Consider the following 24,401-nt stretch of genomic DNA (forward strand, 5'->3'; position numbering starts at 1 on the left):
TTCCGGCACTAAATTTTTATACGTTCTTCGCACTGTAGTAACTATTTTAATTACTTTCCAGAGGTTAGATAATGCCCTTTTACTTTTTTTGTTTCGCGGAGAAAGTCCCTTGTTACTACCGCTCAGCCTTCGTGGGGGGCGACTGAGCGGTTATGCTGGTGTAACCGTGCCTTACGGCCCGGCGTTGATTTGATGGTGACCTTCGGGCGACCGCCGGGCCGAGTCCCTAACTCTATGGCATTGGGCCGATAATATTGACTGACAAGTGATCGATCGTAAAGACCTATCAGAATATATCAAAGTGAATTGTCAATATCCTAGCTTACAGGAGTTGTAGTGGTGGGTGTGAGGGTGGGAAAGTCTCTTGTGAATAGTTAAGGTCAAGGGGTCCTATTCCGTCTATAAGGGCGTTTTTAACGAAGGACTGCTTTGACGGCCGTATAAGTAAATAGGAGATATTTTTATTGAAATTATACACGGATACCAAACAAACGAACAGGGCCCTTATTCTGTACGATAGTGTAAACGCGTAACGCGGCAGTGTCATGTTATCTTCGAGAAATGTGCGTGGAATGGGTATTCGGTAAGCTAAATTTCTATAGTCCTAAACATGATGCGTTGTGTTACGCGCTTTTACGCACTGTTAAAATAACGTGCGGGATAGAGAATAAGGCCCCTGTTATTATGCGAACAAGAAACAACAGAAAGCTTTTAAATTTAAAATTCTAAACAGCCATTACAAATGACCAAAAGAGTAAAACTATATTCACAAGACAAAGGCAACAAAAACATTATGCCATAAACATTATGTTTAACATTCTTCCAATAATTTTAACTCTTACCTATATGGCTACCAATCGTAAACCTGCCCTACCTACCGTATAATGTCACTAAAACTGTTGTTATGGTGGATCTCATCATAAATGGAATCAACACTCTTAAATAGGCAATGTAGTAAAACATATGGTTGTTAAAACATCTAAAATTGATATATTAAACGGCCGTCCGCCCTGTGACCACTTAAAATAGTTTTATTACAATGCCTAACATTCGCGTAAACATAAGAAATCATTATTTTTATCTTTCTGATACATCTTGTTTCTACACAATGTATTTGCTTATTAACTCTAATTAGCTTATCATACTAATAATTCTTAAGTAATTTCATACTATAGCGATAATCTAGTTAGAAGTGGAAGGGGCTGTCGTGGCGAATGTTCGCAGGTTCAAAACACAAACACACCTCCGACTTCTCTACATTTATATGTGTTTTCTTTGTAAATGTTTGCTTTAATGGTAAAAGAAAATATCGTGAGGAAACCTGCAAGACTTGAACAATATTCTACAAAATTCTTGAGGTTGTGTGCAGTCTACCAATCCACACCTAGGCCAGCGTGGCCTAAGGCCCAATACTTCTTAGTAGTTGCATAGACTCGATACCGGGCTATTATTATTATATATGTAATGTGTCTAGTTTGTCATATATTTACGTCTAACAGTTATATTTAGTGTAAATATAAGTGTCCTAGAACTAATACGTCTCTTGCATGTTAGTAATAGCAAAAGTAGTGTTATTTATACTGCGTTATTGGTAGAGTGCTTATCAGTCTTAAACATTGAAATTTGTGATGTATGTGGAAAATCCTCCAACGTATCTGACGTTGTGTGTATGCATGTGGCTGAGGTCCTTTAGGATTGTATGGATGTTCGACCTTGGACATAGGGGGCCAAGGTTGGGCGGTTAATGCACAGCTATGTGTTGGGGATACTTTTAAGTACTAAAGGTCACTTAACATCACAAGACAACGTAGCTCACCACAGAGGGGTCTCTATGAAATTATCTTGGGGTCCTTTCAGGGCGATAGAGTCTTGGGCACCTCCGTAAGTTTAACGTAACTATGGTTTAAGAGGGGCCTCTAAAGATCGGGGGCCCCGTATCAATCATACGGCAACAGTGGCGAAAGGTGAAATTTTTCCAAAGGTATCCCGACAACTTTAAATTACGTATTAACGTGTTTTGCAAATCGTTCTAATTATGATTAGATTCGATTTCGATTTCGATTCGATCGTCCGCCATTGTACGGCAATACCTACTTTTAACGAGCCTTTGAATTACTGGTTTGCGGGCCTATACAGCAAAACAACCGGCCGAAAAACCTTATGCCTTATTTGACCACGTCACCTTCTTAATCTAAACATCCTTGTTATTAAAACTAAGTTGAAATAATAAAATTGAAAGTACGCGAGCATATCTTGAACAATCGTCCATTGAACGATTCATAACACCGGGAACAATGCATGGTAACGTTGCAGTTACCACACTTAGGACGTCTTGTTGCGGTTACATATTTTATTATAGAATATATTGGCTTTGCTTGCGGTTCTGCCTGCATGCAAATATTGTTAGACAAGAGACTATTTTTATTTAAAGGCTTCGTCGCTTAGCAACTTTATCGCCTTATAAAAGAATTATGTATACATACAATGAATTCAGCTACCAACTAGTTTATAAATTGCTTTAGCTCCGTCGAACAGTGAATCGGCGGGAATAGTGTTGCATAAAATAATATTATATGATTTGAAACATACTGCTAGATTAAAGTTTCATGTAGACAAGAAACAAGAGCGAGGTTTTTTGGTCTTTGATAAATGACACACACAACATCACGCATTTATCCCTGCGGGGGTATGCAGAGACGCAATCAGGGCACCCATTTTTCGCCAAGTGTGTTCCGTCCCATGATGTGATAGGGGGCGAGCCTATCGCCATATCGGATACAAATTCTAAACTCCGGCTGATACTGAGTAGAAACACCCAAATATCACTTTGTCCGACCCGGGATTCGAACACAAGAGCTCAGAGCGCTGTCGTATCGCGCATGCCAGGACAACTGCGCCCCCGAGGAAGTCTTCTATCTTTCTCTTCTTCTTTTATAAATGAATTCTGTGATTACATTGACCATCATATTGATTCCGCAAACGCATAAAATTCAAATTGATGAATTAAAGAAGTTTAAATTGACGTCAGATCTCATCAAATTATAGATAGTTTACTAAAAACGTGCGTCGTCCGCGATTTTTATTCGCCAATGACGCTGCACTCGTATGCAGTTTGTATATTGCTGACAAAATTGGTACGTATGTTGACGATTTCAATTCCGAAGTACGGTGTTTGTTACAATTGCGAAACTTGATCAGTACAGTCTCACGCGACAAATATTTATAGAAAGAAAGGAAAATTATTTATTATATTTATCTTTTTAATACAAGTAAATCCGTGTGCAAATATTTTGTTGTTTTCTTAAGTCAAATATTCAACAGAGAAGACAAAGGTGTTTCATTTAAATTTGTCTTATAAAGAAGTAATGTCCTTAATATTAAATATACACATGTCTAATCTACTCCAATGTGGGGTATAAAGACTTTATTAAAAAATATATAAGGTCTTTGACAATACGTCAATAAACAAAATTACATTTACCTCTGCTAATATTGTCCCAATCATCTATGGAAAAGAAATATTTTCACCCAAAATCCCTTTACTTCTGTGATTTTTTGATGTTTGGGGCAAATATAGCGTTTGTTGTTTTTCTGGCTGAAAGTGACGCAATGTCAAAATGATCTTGTATAAAAGTCATAGTGTCATGCAAGGCGCCTATCTTCTGGATAAGTAAAGTTGGGTTAGCGTGCATTGGCTATGAAGAAGATAAGATCAATTGACGACCTCTTGCGATAACTGGCTAAAATAATAAAATAAAAAATAAAAACATTCGGATGTATCCGATTCGATAAACCTTACTTTAATACATTTATTTTTATAATATCCTATCTAGTTACTATATTGAATTTGTTTCTATATAATAATCTACGGTTGAAAGGCTGATTGACTTAAGGCGATACCTCAAGGTCCATTTTTACATTTTGTTTCACCTTTAATCTGGGTAACTAAACAAGTATTGGCAAGTAAAATTTAAATTCACGTCTAGTTAGTGATTAGTTCTCGCAGTTGAAGAAAAACGTAAAAATAATTAATAATCATGGATATTTCTGCCTTTAAAATTTCGTCATATTAAATTTTTATGACGAAATTTTAAGGCAAAATGACCATTAATATTTTACGTTTTCTTCAACTGCGATCACTAACTAACATTAATTAATAACTACTATTATTACAATAAAATGGTTGAAAGGCTGATTGACTTAAGCGACATTTTTGCGACATTACGTTTCATACATATTCAAAATCAGCACTCATCATCACATAACATCACACTCATGTTTTTAGCTTAGTAATTTTTTTCGAAAAAATAATGTCGCTTACGTCAAATTACATATAATATAGTCATCGTTCTAGTCATATATTATTTTGTAAATAGTGGCAGATGTTACGATAATTTGACTTATTGAACTAATGCCATGTTTAATTTCAAATATAATTTAACTTTTATATTTACTATAGGCGGTAGGCACATGCTTCTTATAAAAGCCACAAGTCGGTTAGTACCTTCTCTGTAAAGTATACTAGATAGAAACACAATAATATAATTACCTACAGCTGAGATTTTATTGTCGAGTTTCTAACAGACTCTTTTTTTACCTAGTTTTAGTAAATTTGTTACAAGCATGTTCCTATGTAACAAATAAATATAGTATGTATATAATAATTAAAACGATAAAAAATGCTTCCAACAAATTATCATTGTCAATGTCCACTAACAGCCGTTTTCAATAAGTGATCCAAATCTCAATCTTCAATCCGTATCCGAACGAACCAATCAAAATAACTCATTTGTAAACATGTCAAAATACTTTGTTCTGATTGGTCCATTTTTAAGATAGATCGAAAAAGGGATTAGGATCGTTTGTTGAAAATAGCGGTTAATTGTCCATATAATTAATTCTAAACAGTTAAGATAGCATCTAATTCCCTTTAATAAATTCACTGTATTCCATAGAATTTAATTGGCCTGCTCAAAGCTTGCTGAGCTATTTGTATTTTAATTTGTAGATAAAAATGCACGTTATCAAAGCAATTAACCCTCAGTTTACATAAAAGCGGTGAATCGTTTTTAAAACGGAAGTTTTAAAATTTTACTATTGTCGGTGTCTGTGGAAACTTATTTTTACTGCTTAGGTGTTGTTTAGAGATAACAGAAACTGGATATGTTTAGTGGTGAGGTCCATATAACCCGACTCCTGTGCTTCCCTTTCGTTATTCATGGAAAATTATCATTAGATTTTTTTTTTTGGTATTGTCATACGTTTGTTAGCCTGACAGGGCCGGCTTATACAAACACAGCGGTCTTGTGGATGAGTGCTTTAGGCACTGCGAGCCCTTAAGTGACCAAGCTGAGGGCGACTCTCTAAAGGCTCACGGCCTCGGCTCAGGACGGCCACTGGGAGATGATGAAACATCAACGATTATGGGTATTAGAACCATTTGCGGATTCGCATTTATGCATATTAGTATCTATATGGGTACACTTTTAGAAAATTTCACACTTCGCCAATGATTTAGTAGTTAAATATAAAGAATATAGCATTCAAGTTCTATTATTCTTGGCTTTTACCTTTCCCAAAGGAATATACTTATTTTTCCATAAAAAATCTACCTAGCTATTATGTATTATTTATTATAAGTATCGCTATTTTAAAAGCTTAACAAAAATACTCAAGAATGATTATCAATAGAAAACCACAAAAGACGACACTTCATCACTTTCGTGTTCAAGTGTACGCACGCATACCTGCGCATGACGCGGGGCGCGGGCGCAGGGAAGCTCACATTACAACGGCTGCGCGCCCATAAATCTCACAAGTGCATTTCGCTGAAGTGGCCGCCGGAAACACGACACCGGCCGATGTTTTCGTCATTAGAGTTCAATTTCATGTGTGACCTTATTTTATTCGCTAAGTTTTACGTGTATCTTGTTCTTTATGTCAACATTTGAATTTGGAATATTTTTACGTTTAGTATTGATTTTTGATTGATTTTTTTCGGACAAGACCTGATATTTTATTAAATTAGTCAAAATTACAAAGTCTAAATAAATGACGATAAAATTCAGTCTCTATTAAAATTAATAAAATTAATTATGAATGAATTAGTTCATGACATACTACATAATTTTAGCAATTTAAAAATCAGTGCACAGGTATATCCAGTATTTGTATTCAGTAGTTAATGCTGTTACGAATTAGTAATTACAAAGTCAAATCTTGACAGATCATAAGAGAAAATGCAGAGATTTATAATGGTACTATGGTCCCATTCCCACTTCGAATAATTGATTGAATGTTTTCGCATTATGAAATCATATTTTTAACAGAAGAAGGGCCTGGAAAAGCAAATTTAGTTACAAAAATTCCCAGGTTAGATATGGAATCTATACTTTTATACTAAGACTTACTAGATAATAATTACTATACAAATAGTTTGACCGGGAATCGCTCCAAAAACCCTCATAATTATATCCTATATTTTATCTATGTCATGAGTAAACTGTGGACTAAATATATTCCATGTTGTTTCTTATCTTTACTATGTTACGATTAAATCTGAACTCATTTGTGAGTCTTTACTTTCCTTAATAGTTTTTTTTAATACATACTCATGCCTGTTATTCCCGAAGGAGTAGGCAGTGGTGCAACTAGTGTACCTACTTTCCACCATATATTCTGGTCCAATGTGATAGGCGGGCCTATCGCCATATAGGATACAAATTCAAGACTCCGTTCTGATACTCAGTGGAAAAACCCAAAATCACGTTGCCTGACTCGGGGATCGAACACGAGACCCCAGCACTGCCGTACCGTAATACAAATACGCCACAGAGGCAATCTTATATTTTTTTTATAATCCATTTTATCGCGATATCGACTTATAGTCAGTGAACTTTTATGTGATTACTGTTATGATTCCTGAAGCTATTTGCACCTTATCTTGTAATTCTGATTCTTGGAATTATGAATGAGGGTGCCGTTGTACATACGTAGTATCGCGCTTCTATCCCATAGGGATAGGCAGAGACTATGGATTGCCACTGTGCACGATTCTTGCATACTTCTCTCGCTTCCTTCTTCATCAGTCTTTTCATGCATTCTCGTCGGTTTAGGGTACTTTTGACCTGGCCTTTACTAAGAATGTCAGATATCTGACATACTTGTTGTTAGTAAGTTTTATGTTAGCATTTGAGAGATTAAACATTACTTGTAGATTAGTATCCACACAAATACTTTGACCCAAAAATCGATAATCCAAATTTCAAAGATCCTAAGAGGCAACTAACACAAATGATATCTACAAATTATTTTTTCTTTATATCCTTAAAATCCTCGTAATATTAAACCAAGTCAAAATCTTGCTAACAGAGTTCCTTATTACAAATACAATGTCTCGATACACCCCAGATTATCAAATGTTTGAACAAATATTTGCGCGATAAACATCCTTCCTGCAGTATGCAGTTGCACGTAACAAAACATGTTTTCAAATGATTCTTGCGATAAAAGTTATATTGCGATATTCAAACGCATTTAAGTTAATACCGAGAAACACTAAGAACTATATCGTTTTGTTCAAGGTTTAGGTTATGAAGGAAAATTAAATAATAACAATAATATCAGCCCTGTATTATATACTTGCCCACTGCTGAGCACGGGCCTCCTCTACTACTGAGAGGGATTAGGCCTTAGTCCACCACGCTGGCCTAGTGCGGATTGGTAGACTTCCCACACCTTCGAAATTCCTATAGAGAACTTCTCAGATGTGCAGGTTTTCTCACGATGTCGTCCTTCACGGTTAAAGCGAACGATAAATTCACAAAGAATACACACATGATTTTAGAAAGTCAGAGGTGTGTGCCTTTGGGATTTGAACCTGCGGACAATCGTCTCGGCAGTCCGTTCAAGCACACACACCCAACTAGGCTATCGCCGCTTTTAAAAATTTAGAAATTTATTTCCACTAGTAGTTATTACTATGTAAACCATTAGATACGCGTACGACAAGCTGACAATTAGCAAATTTTGAAGCTTGCACGTCATGCAACGACGCGCATGTGTCTCAACTTTTGAAATATCTGTACTGGCGGTAGGTCTCAAATGTGAGAGTCCGCCTGGGTAGATACCACCGTAATGTCATTTCTGCCGTCAAGCATTAGTGTAGTCACTGTCGTGTTCAGGTTTGAAGGGCATTGTAGCCAGTGTACCTACTGGACATAATAAGACTTAACACCTCATGTCTCAGGATGGCGAGCGCAGTGGAATACCAAACAATACTTTGTAATTCAAGGTGTTGGATGGTCTTTCTACTGTTGAGGCGAACACTAAGCTCGTCTCGTCACAAAGCAATAAAAAAATTGCAGCTAATGTCAACACATCTGGAACTTCTATCGAAATATATTGGTGGAGAACTTGCTACTAAATTTTATGCTAACCAGCGACATACTCGGCTTCCTTTGCAATATATTGGTGGAGAACTTGCTACTAAAATTTTTGCTATGCGACGTGTTCGGCTCATCATTGTAAAAACACATGAAGGGTATTGTAAAATGTAATATAACGTCAAACATAAAAACATTGCCTTCCGGTACACATTTCAACGGGGTCCCTAAACGCGTGGCGAATGGAGACGCATTTGTGCATGCTGTTGAATGACTCGTCATGGTTATTATAACTTTTTTTTGTCATTAGGTTCATATGCGTTGACTATATTGGAAGTTTTGATTTCAATAGACGTAGAGTGATATCCACAAATGTAGTTATCCGATTTATTATTTTTGTTATGAGCAAATTTGCTTTACAGTTAGTAATCTTGAGTTACTAACTATGTAGTATGCACTACAAATAAGTTGAAAAAGTTACAAATATTTTCAAGAGTAGGTACAGTATACTAATATCTGTAATGAAATAAGTTAGTTGAACTTCTATAATGTTATACATTATTTAGATTCAGTCAATATTAACTCTATCAGTTCGAAAATTTCTCACGAGAGAAGAACGAGCCAGAAACTGGTGTTGTTCTTTTGAAAATCAGTTCAAGGTATCATAATGTTCATAAATTTTGATCACGGCTAATATACAGCAAACAAACACTACTATTTCTGAATTGTGATTATTCTCAAGACCAAGGGTGTTCGAGGGTAAACAAAAAATATTTTTTTTACAGCATAGAGTCCATGGCCCAATGACCTGTGAAAGATGGGTTGTAATTTGACGAATCGAAACGAAGATCATCTCAGAGGTCAGGCCGTGATCCCAGGGGTCTTTGATAACAGATAACTGATTCGTGATAGCTATGGGATATATTTATTTATTATGCAACAGGACTTAGCAATTAATATTTAATCATTCACCCTCTATACTTAAAGGGTAGGTAGAGATGTAACTAATGCTACTAGATTTGTAAAGCTCGTTTTTCAACCCATATGATAAGCTATCGCTATTGAGCGAGTAACCCAATTTGTGTTGTTCTCAAAATATTTGACCTCATATATTATTGGTTATTAAAGTCTATCGGTTGAGGGTCATTGCTCGTTTGTATGGGGTTATGCTATAGATCTAATAAAATGTTTGAAAATAGACAGGTTCCGAAGATATTTTGAATTTGAGATTACTGCGATTCTTTAAGATGTGCTTTTGCATTGTAATATATCGTGTCCTGAAAAGGTGATCTGTGATATATAATTTCTTTGGTTCAATTTCTTAACTATAACTACAATGTGATAGAAGTACTTTGGCGACCAATTCTAAAAATTTCGTTCTTCGATATGTCATTAGTGATTAGAAAATTGATAACAGGACCCTTTTGGATTCGTGCATCTTTAGATCTGCCCCTAAACTCGGTACTGAGTACAGCCCTCAACTACAATATTCTACTTATATCTTCCTTTCTTCTCTTTCTTCTCTCTTTTCGATCCATTCTCTAGCTCTCGTGAAAGTTCTATCAATTGCGAGTATATTAAAAACTAATCAAGTCATAAAATCCGTCTGTTTACAAAGGAGCGTCGTTGTATTAACTACATGAGACATAATTACATTATCAACACTCACCTCGTTATCAGAAGTTGCCGCCTAAGACCGATAAAGCAAGAGTCCCGAAACGTACCACAAAACAAACACTGCGCTCCTGCGTCTAATAGCTTATCGCAAACGATTTTTATTACACCAAGTTCCGAACAATCGTGAGACACGTACACCACACGCGGCAGTCCACCGGCGAATGAGGGGAGGTGGCGGCGCGCGGCGTCTTAGGCACGGGTCGCGGGCCGTTCTGCCTTAAGAACGTAAACTTTGATAAGGTTTTATTTTTAAAAACTAACCTCTTCGATATTTGAATTTGGAATTTTCTGTTTATTGAATAATCGAATTTATTGAGTCGATGATGCAACGTCTTTGTATTTTGCTGTTATTTTTTTCGACAATGGTCTTGTTAGATTCCTTTGAAGGATTTGAAACATATAAATACTTATTTTATAACAGTTTCGTGCTCAAGACAGACCCTTCTATGGACCCTGTGATATTTGTTAAGGGCACGGGTAAAGTTCCATAAGATTAAATGTCAGTAGAGCAAGTTGCAACAAGCATGTGAACCATGGCATTATGCACCTAAAATGCATGCTTGGTTGATAACGTATATTCTAAAGTGTTCCTTCGTTGATAAGTTTAAAAATAGCTTTCAAGCATTAGGGGTTAAGTGAGAGTTGACGTCACCCGCCTTATAAGACTTAAGACTTTAGGTGTAATGATGTTAATAATCCAAATAAATACTTCAATTTTATAACTATAATTTTCATATCAATAATATATCTCTGATTACTGATTAGTTATTGCTGCTAAGAAATTATGAGCAATAACTGACCTACTTCTAACAAAACAATTTATTTATTTGAAAATATATCGTGCGTGGAAAGTTGGTAAAATAGTTTTACGATAAAACTTTTTGACATATCGCCAATAACAACTAGCCAAGGACTTAAGTATATCTTTTACTCAATCATCATTTATGAGATTATTTTGATAATTATCGTGGTGTTTATCCTTCATTAGTGTATTATCGTAAGCAGATATTTTTGATAAACTTCGACAGATTTATATATAGGTTTTAACAAGATATTGCAAGTATAATGTGTCGCTCCAACACATTCCGATTGGCAGGGTCGGTAGAGTCCCATTTCACTGTTGCGTCACGTCAGTTTATAACAAATAAACATTTCGCTTAAGCGAGATTTAGACCATCAAGAAAACTTGTAGAATTTGACTCCCTCAAGTGATTTATAAAAAAAAATCTTTGTAAACAATCAAGGCAAGCTTGATTTCTAATTTTGAAGTTTGGGGGACTACCAGCGAGTTGCTTGAATTCAAATAATTGTGCCACTTATACCCATGTTACTATCTAATGAAAATTACGAAAGATACTCTGGAGTTGCTCTTTTCATAATCAATTTAAAGTATAACCTACAAGTACACGATACAAAGAAAAAATAAAATTGTTTTTTATCGTTGTTTAGATCAGTTCATTTATATGCTCGCAAAAGAGGTAAAAGATTAATTTTAAATTTCCATGCGAGCGCACAACCCTCTCTGGAATCAGGAAATATAATTTTTATATATCCTGTACTTAGTAATAGTAAGTGAAATGGGCAGAACAGTCCAGACAAACAGCACCCATTCACTAGTATGACGCATGTGCCAGTCTTCAGCCTCAACCATATTGTAGGAAATGGCCGACCCGTCACACGACGCTACAGGTACAGATAAAGTCCAATTTAGGGAGGTAAAGGGAAGAGAAGGAATTTCTTATCCTAAAGTGGGAAGAAATGTTATGTTTTAAGATTTAGATTATACTTCAGATATCTCAAGTAAACGAGCAAAATTAAATGCCCTCTCGACCATGACCGATATAACACATTCATACGGAAACATTTGTTATCCATAAGGAATCGTTTGCAAATGTCATTAAAATAAAAATAGATCTACGCGTCACTGTGTCTGGAGTCTTAGTCACTTACCATTATTGAGGGTGACGACAAATGAAGGTGTTTTGATATACCACCTATTATATACTAGCTTTAGTGCACGGCTTGGCCCGCTTGAAAGTTTTCACGCGGTTTGAATAATTACCACGCGTCGAAAGGTCAAAAAAAGGCGATTAGCATCTCTGTGTTACACACGTGTTGTAAATTTTATAGTCATGGTAAAGTCACCTCACTGCACTTTGGTAACAAGGGGAGGGATCTAATACAATATCCACTGACGAGAGATGATTACCTCTCGACAGTCGACACAATTATGCCGGCCTATTGGAACCGGATACACACAGGTTGATCCCGGAACCCGACACACTGACATGGGTCACTACTGACTATGGTGGGTTTTAACCTTGTGTACGGTGGTCTCTACCCGTGGATATAAAATATAACCACCATAATCTTTCAGAACTGTCACTCCAATATGAACTTATCTGCAGATATATATGGCTCATTTTAAACTACATGGTATCAAAAATTCACAAATATCCATAAAACAATTTCAGCTCAGTTCTAGTATTAGTTTAAATGTCATGGCCCTTTAAAATGGACCTTAACAACAAAACGAATGTCCAATTCCTGTCTAATTAAACATTTAAATTACATATGAGCAGACATTTTAGACGCAATTGGCAGATATGACCGTGATAGAGTTCTTAGAAAGTTGTTCTGGACAGTTTAAGTTCTAGTACGTTCTCAGCACGATTATGTGACATCTAACTTGTGTTTCCGTGTGGGAAAGTTGAATGCACAAGGACAGACAAAGATTTAAAGATCAGTATATATTTAAAAAAGAAAGATATTTTATTAGTCACGGACAACATACAGAAGTATTAACTAAAAAAAATTTAAAAAGCACACTTTAAAATTATAAACGTAATGCAACTAAATCATTTTATATGTAGGTAATATAGAATGTGATGCTGTATGTTCTTGCCGTTGTATTTCGTACTCGGCATTCGCGACTGGCGAGGGATAATCTCGTTTTGATATTCTAGACCCTTGCTTTTCAAAGTGTAGGGCTCCTCCTATAGAGGCGTTACAGCATGTAAAAGGAGGCGTTAAGATTTTTTGAGTTAATTTCTGTCTCAGAAACAGCCATTTTCCATATAAAACGTAGCATATCTCCTTCTGTATCCTTAGCAATATGTATGCAAAATCAAGATCACCGGTTTGACAAGTAAAAGTGTGAAGGCGTAACAAATATATTTAGGATATTTGGTGAACCCCTTGATTGCCTATTGAAGAGAAGGGAGTCGTGGTCATTTTCTTTTTTAAGCAGGGTGGCCTGGCATAAACACTTTGGGAACACCTGCTCCAGATGACAATCCACTTACTTATGTTATAGTCACTTACTTTGGCTTCTAAACGGTACCTAACTTACCATTTATTGCTGTAGTCACATCGCAGTATGTACTATATAATAAAATACATTTTGAAAACAATAATATTGCTATTGAAGGACATAAAATCAAGGAAATAAAATCTTTTCTGATTTATTTATCAAATGCATATTAGTATGAAATATGTTTTGATTATGAGATAAAGGCGGTTAGCTAATATACATGACTTATGTTTTTTTATCTTAAACCGTAAGGTCATTTACATTCAGTCCTTTTTTATAATTTGCATTCGTGATAAATCGGTCCTGTATTTTTATTATATTGCGCATATAGAGTTGATTGAGTAACAACGTGATAATGTTTCTCCGGAATTCTTCCGGACCAAACAAGGACAGGTGCTATGTTCGTAAGTTTTACATTCGTAAGTTACTCGCGTAAGTTTTCTATAAGTAACTTAGTAAAGTGAGTTATGCTTAAACTTTAAGTCACCCATGTAAGTACCTTTGCTATTTTAACATATGAAATCATTTCATTTTCCGTAAGTCTACGTAACTTACTTATAAAAAACTTACAAATGTAAAACACAACTAATAAGAACTATATCAAGGGCAAAAACCGGCCATCAATATTGTTACTACTAACGTATACGGTCGTGTTTATATTCAATTATTGTAATCGTGAAGGGATTTTGAAGGAAACCGTTATACGCTGTTGAAAAATGCATGTGACTTACAATTGGCTTTCACGTATTGCAGGCGTCGATCAATATTATTATTACGAATATATTCAACAATTGTGTACCAAAAACAATAGTTCTTCATTTTTTTTGACTATTTAAACCCTATATTGAAATCTTAATGCTCTCCTAAGGAAACTAAACCCTCCTAGCCGAATTTTGGCTACGGCGGTCTACCTCAACGGAGATCAACCAGGTGCGGGGGAGATATAAGAGGGCACAACATCCATATTTTTTTTTTTTGTTTGGTGTTGTGCATAACACTATGATATTTTATCAGTTATTTTATTATATCTATACTAATATATAAAGCTGAAAAGTTTATTAATTTGTTTAAACGCATCAATCTTAAAAAATACTTAAGCTATTTTGTTTTTTTTTTACTTATAAATCTATTACTCCTGTGTGTGAAAAATCTTAAACGGGACATTTATGTCGGATTTTTTTACGCGAGCAAAGCCACGAGCAAAAGCTAGTTTTATAATATGTAGTAATATGCTGCAATTTAATGAAAGTTTTTCTTTATATTTTTATATAAAAATTTTATGAAGATTTTAAAATTAGGTAGTCCTTCATGGGTACCTTTACCTTATAAATTACACTTCAAAAGCAAGTCCAGCGTGATTCTATAGCACCTGATTATTTATTATCAATAAGCCAAGATAACGAATTAATCTAGTGCAACTGCGTCCCGGATCATACTTGTAACAACAAATGTACCGATATTGGTAATCTTTTCCTTAAGGTGGTAGCTCAAGGTCCATTTTCATACATTTTGTTTCGGCTTTAATCTGGGTAACTAAACAAGTATTGGCAAGTAAAGAATTTAAATTCACGTCTAGTTAGTGATTAGTTCTCGCAGTTGAAGAAAAATGTAAAAATAATTAATAATCATGGATATTTCTGCCTTTAAAATTTCGTCATATTAAATTTTAAAGGCCGAAATATCCATGATTATTATTTTACGTTTTCTTCAACTGCGAGAACTCATTTTAGTGAATGTTTGAAGTATAATAATAATATTAATCAAAACATATTAGTGGCAAAGTTAGGATAGTAGTCAGGGTAAACAAACATGTAAGACAGGTCAATCGACAAAGTTACTTTACTTTGTCAACTAAAAAGGTTTTATTTGCGAATTATTCGGGGTTGATCCAGAATAATTCGCAAAGATTACAAGATTTAACTAATAATAATGGCATGTGGAAGTGAAATTGTTTTTTTTTTTTTTTATAGTTCCAGTTAAGGCAATGTCTTCAGCAAAACGGTGCGCTATCTATTCGAAATTTAAACTATATAAAAAATAAAATAGCCGACATATTTCTACTATATAGTTTCATTTAGTAACGCAATGTCACATTAGTATATAACAAAAGTCGAATCTATTGACAATCACGATTTGCAATGATCATAATATGCATTATAACAATATAAGAACTCGTACGTATTTAAATAAAACGTCCCTTATTACTTTTTTGTGAAAAATCAGTATTACGATGCTCAATTAATTCTAAATTAATTTCTATAAGGCAAATAAATTCCATTCAAGCAGCCGTGATATTGACACGACACGATAACATGTAAAGATCACGGTTTATCGAAAGATCGTCCGTTTGTCCTCTGGCGCCGACCTTGTTGTAACCCAGCTTCCTTACGCAAGGGTCGGGCAGGAAATATACAAAGTATGAGCTGAAAGACCAAGCAGCATCGAAGCTTGCTTGGTCAAAACCGGTTGTAACATTGAAGGGACAATCGAATCTGTACGCTATATCCGATAGTTGTAATAAGCAGATCATTTTTTACATTGACATAAACATTGTAACATTGAAGAGACAATCGAATCTGTACGCTATATCCGATAGTTGTAATAAGCATTTTTTTTTTATATTAACATAAACATTGTAACATTGAAGGGACAGTCGAATCTGTACGCTATATCCAATAGCTGTAATAAGCAGGTTATTTTTTTATATAGAGCTTTGGCCGAGTCTTCGCCATTTTGTCGCTATTACCGGTACATTGCTATAACCGATGTCTCTATACACAAATTCTATTGTAGTTTTCTAGACTCAACGACTACTATGTTTTTTGCAATAAGGTACTGTTAGTAAGTATTTAAGATAGAATTTATATTGCAGAAGTATTATTTCAAGAAGAGGCCGGGCATAAAGAAATAAATAAAAAAAAATACATTTATCACCGTTAATGGTTTTTTAGTCTAGTATTTTTTATTTTATTGCCGACTAAGGCAAGAAATCTGACAATTTCAATACTACGTAATCATACTAACTATATTGTTTAATTTCTTTATAGTCATAAATCGATGAGTGTAAAACAAACTTTGTTACTTAAATTTTTTTCTACTCGGGTATAACACTATGATCCTTTCTCAGCCAACTAAACTTAGTACGCTTGCTTTTTAGACTTTCGTCTACATTTGTAGAGCTCAAAATATTGTAAAAAAATTTATTTTGTAACAGGAAATTAAAAAGGACTTTTCATTTTGTATGAATAACCTATTAGAATGTAGGAACTGTGGTAAATAAAATATGTTCTCCGTGATTTTGTATGCGTAATATTGAATAACCCATTATCAATGATGAATAATACCTACAGACTACAGCTGTAAAGAACACGCTTTCGTCATCTTTATAAGTACCTACAATAAAGACACAACTCGCAGAAAATAATTCTGCAACTGTTAAAACAACTAGCGCCATCTACCGAACGAGTGAGAAAAAATTGTAGCACATCAGCAATGTTATATTTCGGTGACAACTTTTTGTTGCTCGTGTATTTTTATCAGGCGTAAAAATAGTTTTTTAGAATTTGTTTACTTATGAATGTGTGTTCATTCTAAATATTAGAAATATAAGTAGTAATAATACAAATGCTTACCATATTCCTGTTTCTAAAACTAAGTCCACGGTCTCTGGCAGTTCTAACCGGAAACCTGTAAAGAAACGAATACTTAATATGTTTTTGTATTTAATCTATTTTATGGCTTCGTACTTCTTGTACTAGATAAATGAAATAATATTTGTAAGTTGGTATAGTCTAATGTTAATATTATTGGCAATATGTTTCCGGAATCTTAAGTTTATTCATTACGTAATTAGTAATTTATTACATATTACAAATGACCATGTGAAAATAACCATTCATAAAAAACTGCGCATACGCATACAACTTGCGGCATATTTAAAAACGATGTTTTCTCTATCGTCGGTTCGCTCGTGAAAATATCCAATCAGAATAAAGCTTGCTTGACATTTAATAAATAAGATTTTTTTGAAATTGATATCATTCTGATAATGGGTCCCAATCGACTTTTTCGTTCAATCACAAAAATGGATCCCTTAGATAAAGGTTTTTTTAACATGCTCCCAAATGCATAATTTAAAATTAAATGAAATGAAATAATTTATTTGAACCTGTAAAATGTTATACATTATTTAGATTCTGTCAATATTAACTCTACCACCAGTTCGGAAAGCAGTTTTCACCAGAGGAGAACGGGCAAGAAACTCTAGTGGTGCTCTTTTTAAAATCAGTTTGGTATTAACTACAGTACATGATACACAGAAAAGAGAAAAATTACAATTGTTTTTTTTTATTGCTGTTTAGAGCAGTTCATTTATAATTTCATTTTGATTGGTTATTCTCCGGATGGGATTGAAAATTAATATTGTTTTTGAAATCGTATTAGACAAAACCAAAAAGCATTCTCTACGTAAATATGTGACTTCAACTTACCGTCTGATATTATCCTTTGTATTATGCTGGTCATGTCTTTAACTTCAGCTGCGTAAAAATTCTCTCCAGCGTACGGAGTTATACCTAAATCTTTGATACGATAAGGAATATTATTGTTTTAGGCTTTATAATATTTAATCTAAAATTCGAAATAGTAGTAATTATTTTTTAGTTGATTTGAAACCACTTTATTGGTGAATAATCATTTTTTAATTAATATTTTGATTTTAAAGCAATTTTTCGGTGAAAAATTGTTTCAGTGATTCCAGAGGTTTATACAATACTCTATCGAAGTCATTAACTCTTTATTAGGACAGATGTGAGAGTTATTGTTACGTAAATTGCTCAAATTTGATATCATGAAGTCTTAATAAAATATAGATAAGATACCAAATGGTATTTTCAATACATACTTATAGACGCGACAGTAAATTTATCTATTTTATGCTCTTACGACTGAACCACTGAACCAATTTCAGTAATGGTATGGAGATAGTTTGGAATCCTGGGAACGACATAGGCTACTGCTATCCTCGAATAAATTGACAATGGGCGAAGCAGTGAGCATAAGCTAGTAAAGTCTTCCTCTTCTTTCTACTCTTGTATTATTACTGTCTCAATGGTGAGAACGGACTACTACTAAGAGGGGTTGAGGGGGGTACTATCTCCAATAAATTCTTCTGGACAAGAGCCTCTACTACTAAGGAGTACCTATGAGTATGAAAATATTATATTATATTTTAAAAGGATACAGTTGAGCATATCCAACAGCGAGGTAGGGTGGTCGGGAGGCGGAGGCGGCGGCGGCGCTTGCGCACGAGGCGGCGCCACCGCGCGCAATGTGTACGTGCGCACGTACTCCTTCCTCAGGTCGTGGAAGCGCGCGTAGTACGCAGGCAGCGTCAGCTCCTTGCTGCACGCCTCGGGGTGAAGGCATTGTCTGGAAAAAAAGAAAAAAAAAACGTTATTTACTTAAAACAATATTAGTTATTTATTTATTAACAATGCCACATCGTATATTAACAGGCCAGGTTCATCGTGATGAACATAGCAATATAAACAACACTGATATGTGAAAGTACGACGTACAAAATATTCGCTACAGTAGGTAAAGACATTCCCTCTTATTAATAGAAATTTATCATCTCTGGACTGAGTAAAGCTGTGATAACAAGTATGTTTCTCAGTGCTGACGGCCTGCCAACCGTCGCAGTGCATAGACATAGGGCCGCTGTGATTGGCTAATATTGTTGTATCTTAATAAGGGGGATTGTTTTTATTTATACTGTAAGCAGTACAGGGATAAAATAAATAGTATTATTTAAATTTTGCTCATTGTTTAACAACAGGCGATCGTATATATGTTCACATTGTAAACAAATAGAGCTGAATAAAATAGAACGGTATGAACTGATTTTACGAACAGCAATTCCAAGCAGATACGACATGGCGACCTTAAAAAAGAGCGTATCCCCAATTCCCCTCTACGCCGCCTGGTTGCCGATGTTCATGGGTTGCGATGATCATTTAGCATCAGGTGAACCGTGTATTCGTTTGCCGCTTGTATAAAAAAACAATTTGTTTTATTACTAAAACTAAATATTACCATAATAGCTTTAAATTGTCTTTTTTAATAACTATCGTCAAAATAATGTTACTAAATACGAATTAGATATATCTAAGACGTGACTAGAGTTTGAACAACTACATAATCATGTTATTTCAAATCAGCAGAAATTACGCAAAAAGTAATTTTATATTATTTAAATACGCCTAATTCACTATGCATTCATATATGTATAAAACATGTTCTGTCTTATTTATAAATATTGCGCAAAGCTATGTTTAGTTAAACACAAATTTACTCGATCAGCTGTAAGTCAAAACCCGGCATCTTGCCTCTTAATAAGGTTTAGACTAGGAACCGTTGATGTTTTTAACAGCTATTTAAGCAATTCTTAACCACCTCTTAACGCTCAAACAAGTTTATAAGTAAGATTGGTTTTATTTCATTTACGTGAAGAGTTTTCCGCCCTCACACCCAACACTACAACTCCTGTAAGCCAGGATCAGCAGTGGCACGCATTTTATGACACCGAGGAGTAAAGCTCGGCGAGTCTCAGGGAAAACTAATTTGTCATTATCCCGCAACGAAATTAATCAAATAGAAATATAGGGAAGAGGTGGAAATAATGACTGTCCACTTCCATCAATAGCAAAGCATGAGATACGATAATGAATTTTAATCTCAAGTATAGGGAATGAAAGTAATGTAATAATATAATGTAATCGAAGTAATAACTGATGCAATGTATACTGCATACGATGCATACGATGTATGTACTGCCCTTATATTTAATGTTATTGTCGGCCACAACAATCTTGCACGCCCAAAATAAAATATGGCGAGACTCCATCTTTACCTAACACTTGTAACAGGGGGCGAATTACGTATCAAATAGTGGACCCCTATGCGATACTCTATGCTAATATTTTTGATAAAACACCAATATGTACATGTACACTGTATTTTTTTTATTGCTTTGAATGACGAGACGAGTTCGCCGTTCGCCTGATGGTAAGCGATATAACCACCCATAAACAGAAGAAATACCATCCAACACCTGGAGTAACAAAGTATTGTTTGGTATTCCACTGCGCTCGCCATCCTGAGACGTGAGATGTTACGTCTCATTATGTCCAGTAGTTACACTGGCTACAATGTCCTTCAAACCGGAACACAACAGTAACTACACACTGCTGTTTGGCGGCAGAAATAGACATTGCGGTGGTACCTACCAGGCGGACTCTCACATGAGAGACCAACCACTTGTATTCAGCACATAAATTATTTGTTTTGAAAGAAATCGTGACAAACTTTGTTCGATGCACATGAGGAAAATCGTAAACATACGAAATGGATTGACATCTAAATTAGTTCGAGGCCTTGAAATTAGTCACATTCGTATTCAATCTTTCTAGTTTGTGTGAAAAATGGCAGTTACTTGTTATTGACAGGTGCATAAAATTGCAAATCGAAATCATCGAATATATACAGTTTTCTCACCATGCAAGAAGATAAATAACCCGTTCTGTTCTATTTTGCAATAATATACTCGCCATTTAGAAGTAATAAAAACAATTTGCATTTGCTCCTATAAAAGTAAATATAATAATACTATCAGCCCTGTACTATATGTCCCACTGCTAGGCACGGGCCTCCTCTTCTAGTTAGAGGGATTAGGCCTTAGTCCACCACGCTGGCCTAGTGCGGATTGGTAGACTATAGAGAACTTTTCAGGTATGCAGCTTTCCTCACGATGTTTTCCTTAACCGTTAACTCAAGTGGTAATTCACAAAGAATACACAAATAATTTTAGAAAAGTCAGAGGTGTGTGCCCTTGGGATTTGAACCTGCGGACTTTCGTCGCGGCAGCCTGTTCCACGCCCAACTAGGCTATCGCCGCCGTATATGGTCAATAATAACGCGCAAATGGAAGATGAAAAATCGATAAACTGCAAGCCAATTGCAATGAGCAATTTTTGGTAGTTAGAAAAAAAATATATAAGTTCCTTTTTTCTTGGGTTATTTTATTGAACCTCTAATATCTCATGTGGGCGAACGTGGATTGATATATCACGAAACTTTAACGTTGAAACAATATGGTCAGCTTCAGATGCAAATTCATGAAATAGCCATAACACGAAGTGATCAATTCTTAAATCTTACCACGAAATACAAATAGCACTACCCTTTCAAATGTTCTTGTTAGGACTTAAATACATAAACTACAATCGACTCGACAAATCATCATCAGCCGCTGGATATCCACTGTTGAACATGGGCCTCGCCCAAAATTTCCAGATCAACCTATTGTAAGCGGCCCGCATCCAGCGACCTCCTGCGATTATAATGAGGTCTTCTGTCCACCTCGTGAGTGGACGTCCGACACTGCGTTTGCCAGTACGTAGCCTCGATTCCAGAACCTTCTTGCCCCATCAGCCATCAGTTCTGCGAGCTATGTGCCCTACCCACTGCTCTTCAGCTTGATAAACGGATGGGCTATGTCGGTGGGATTTCGTTCTTCTACAGATCTCCATATTTTGATTCGATCATATAGAGAAACATCAAGCATAGTCCTCTCCATAGCTCGCTGAGCAACTCGACAAATGCATGAACATAATATAGTTATATTATGTATTTCTAGAATACATGATAAGATTTGAATTTCTTTTTTAAAATTTTTAAAAGTAAAATCTGTTTACCCTTTTAAAAGGGCCTGATATATCTCATCACAGGAAGTTGGCATCGACCTTTGCCCGCACGTTGATTTGTGATACAAACACAAATTATGCATGAACGATTTAATCGGGACGTGTTTCCGTTGTAGAAATATTCAACAGCTTTTGCTTGCGTGAATGTTTTTTTGGAAATATAATCTATCTTTAAAAAGACCGTTTAGCTTTCTATTAATAAAAAAATTAAGGAGTCATTAGTTTTAGATATGATGTATAACTCACTTATACATTTTCATGTTGCCGTCAGCCAAAAAAGTACATGTAAAATCCTTTTATTAATTTATCTAAAATAAAGTGAACTCTGAAGTTTATACGTTGGTACGGACATAAAAGTTCAAAGGCGATTTGAAATTGCTGACTGTATGTCCTTAAAATATAATCTATACTCCATGCTAATATATAAAGAAGAGCTTATTTATTTGAACGCGATAATCTCTGGAACTACTGAACTGATATTGAAAAATTTTTCATTAATAAAGCTACATTACTCCCGAGTGTTATAGGCATTTTTTCCGACAAAATATGAAGAGACTTTTTCACAGAGGGGAGCCGAGAGCAAAAACTATTTGTAAAAAATGCAAACAATGCTTTATTCTCGAATATTATCATACTACTTAATTCCGAGGTGCTAGATTGCATTTGCGGGACGCGTAGAACTTAAGATTTTTTTTATACTGACCATTTTCGGAATCTGGAAGCAAAATGTTCTATCATATTTGTGGGTTGTCTAGTTCAACGTATTTTTATAAAATTCCCGCCCGTCCGTTCACAATGGAAACATGTTTAACCCGTGCACTTCACCGGATACAGATTGGTATCAAGACAAAATTTTGTTCAATACCTGTTTATTATTTACAATTGTTATTATACATATATTCGTTCGACGAATGGTAACTGCTCATAAATAATGGGAATAATATCGAGATATTTTAATAATAAATCATTGACCTGCGGCCAATGTTACATATTCATATTTTATTTTATTTCTGACGAGCTTGCCGTTCGCCTGATGGTGAACGATACGACCGACGACTATTTCACGGTATTCGACAGAATCATTCCGGTCTACTGAAATGCTTCTTCAATCTACGGCAAAATGACCCAGAATTATAGGAGGCATGAGCACAAGCTAATGCAAACTATTCCAAAGCCTGGTACGTCACAGAAGAGGGTTCAATATAGGTTCAGAGCGTAATGGTTTTAATAATATATTTAGCGGATGTTTACCTGAGCGGAGGTTGTCCGTCTGTGACGAGTCTGAAGAGAGGCGAGTGCGGGTCCACCTGGATAGACCTCACGAAGTCGTCAAACTGGAAAAAAAGAATATTTTTATTAGATCCATACTTATTAATTGCAAACAGGTTTAATTAGTGGCAGCCTTAAAGCCCTTTCCCGCGCGAATTACGGACTGATTCATATTTCATACAAAGATTTAGTTACAAATAATTCTCTTAAAAATCAATTTTAGATATTTTTTACTACCAAAATATTCCTTATTAAATCTATGTTAAAGTGTTTGTTGCAAATTAAAATTATGAGTACATTAGGAGATGCGCGAAATCAACAATTTAAGTGCCATTCATAATGAAATTAATGAAACGATATCCATATTCTAAAAAATTGTATATAACTCAAGTAAAGATAGCATATTGTAGAAATATGTAAAAAAATCTTTATGTTTTATTAAAAGCTAATACTTGCCAAATGTTTGTATTGTCAACTAGCTTTTGCTCGCGGCTTCGCTCGTGTGACGAAGTTTTTCGGGAGAAAAGTCCGCTATATATTTTCCGGATAAAAAGTAGCCTATAACCTTCCCAGGGATTTAAACAATGTCCATACCTAATTTCATAAAAATCCGTTCAGATTTTGAGAAACTCGCTAACATACAGACAGAAAAGCGGACTTTGTTTTACAATATGTACAGATAGAATAGTTTTTAAGGCTCGGAGATATAAACAAAAACTAATTAGAATAATTAATCTGCTTTTAATTTAATAGACTGACAGCGAACTAAATTGCTTCACACTCAATTTCATTATAATGGTAACACTAAAAAGCATTTTTTTACTTTAATCTAAGAATCCATCAAGCACAATGTAACAGCTAAAGAATTATAAGTTTCCTAACCTCCTTTTATAACACCGTATTTCAATGAAAACATCTATGGGAAAAAAGATAAACGAACATTGTCAAGAGACCCATTGTGATTACAAGATGAGTGGATAAGGTGACATTGGC

At 35.0% G+C, this 24,401-nt stretch overlaps 1 protein-coding gene across 1 annotated transcript; it reads right to left on the reverse strand.

The window, feature by feature from the left end:
* Window positions 1-16,955: 16,955 nt before the first annotated feature.
* On the reverse strand, window positions 16,956-23,506 carry LOC119192080 (RNA-binding protein fusilli-like; the record flags this gene model as incomplete). The annotated part of the gene is made up of 4 exons (XM_037445925.1): window positions 16,956-17,061; window positions 17,865-17,954; window positions 18,617-18,804; window positions 23,391-23,506. Coding segments are annotated over 4 exons (453 nt in total), but the record flags the coding sequence as incomplete, so codon positions are not given.
* Between the last annotated feature and the right edge of the window lie 895 nt (window positions 23,507-24,401).

Source organism: Manduca sexta, unplaced genomic scaffold (assembly GCF_014839805.1).
Source record: "Manduca sexta isolate Smith_Timp_Sample1 unplaced genomic scaffold, JHU_Msex_v1.0 HiC_scaffold_2336, whole genome shotgun sequence".
In the NCBI taxonomy this organism is placed as follows: Eukaryota; Metazoa; Arthropoda; class Insecta; order Lepidoptera; family Sphingidae; genus Manduca; species Manduca sexta.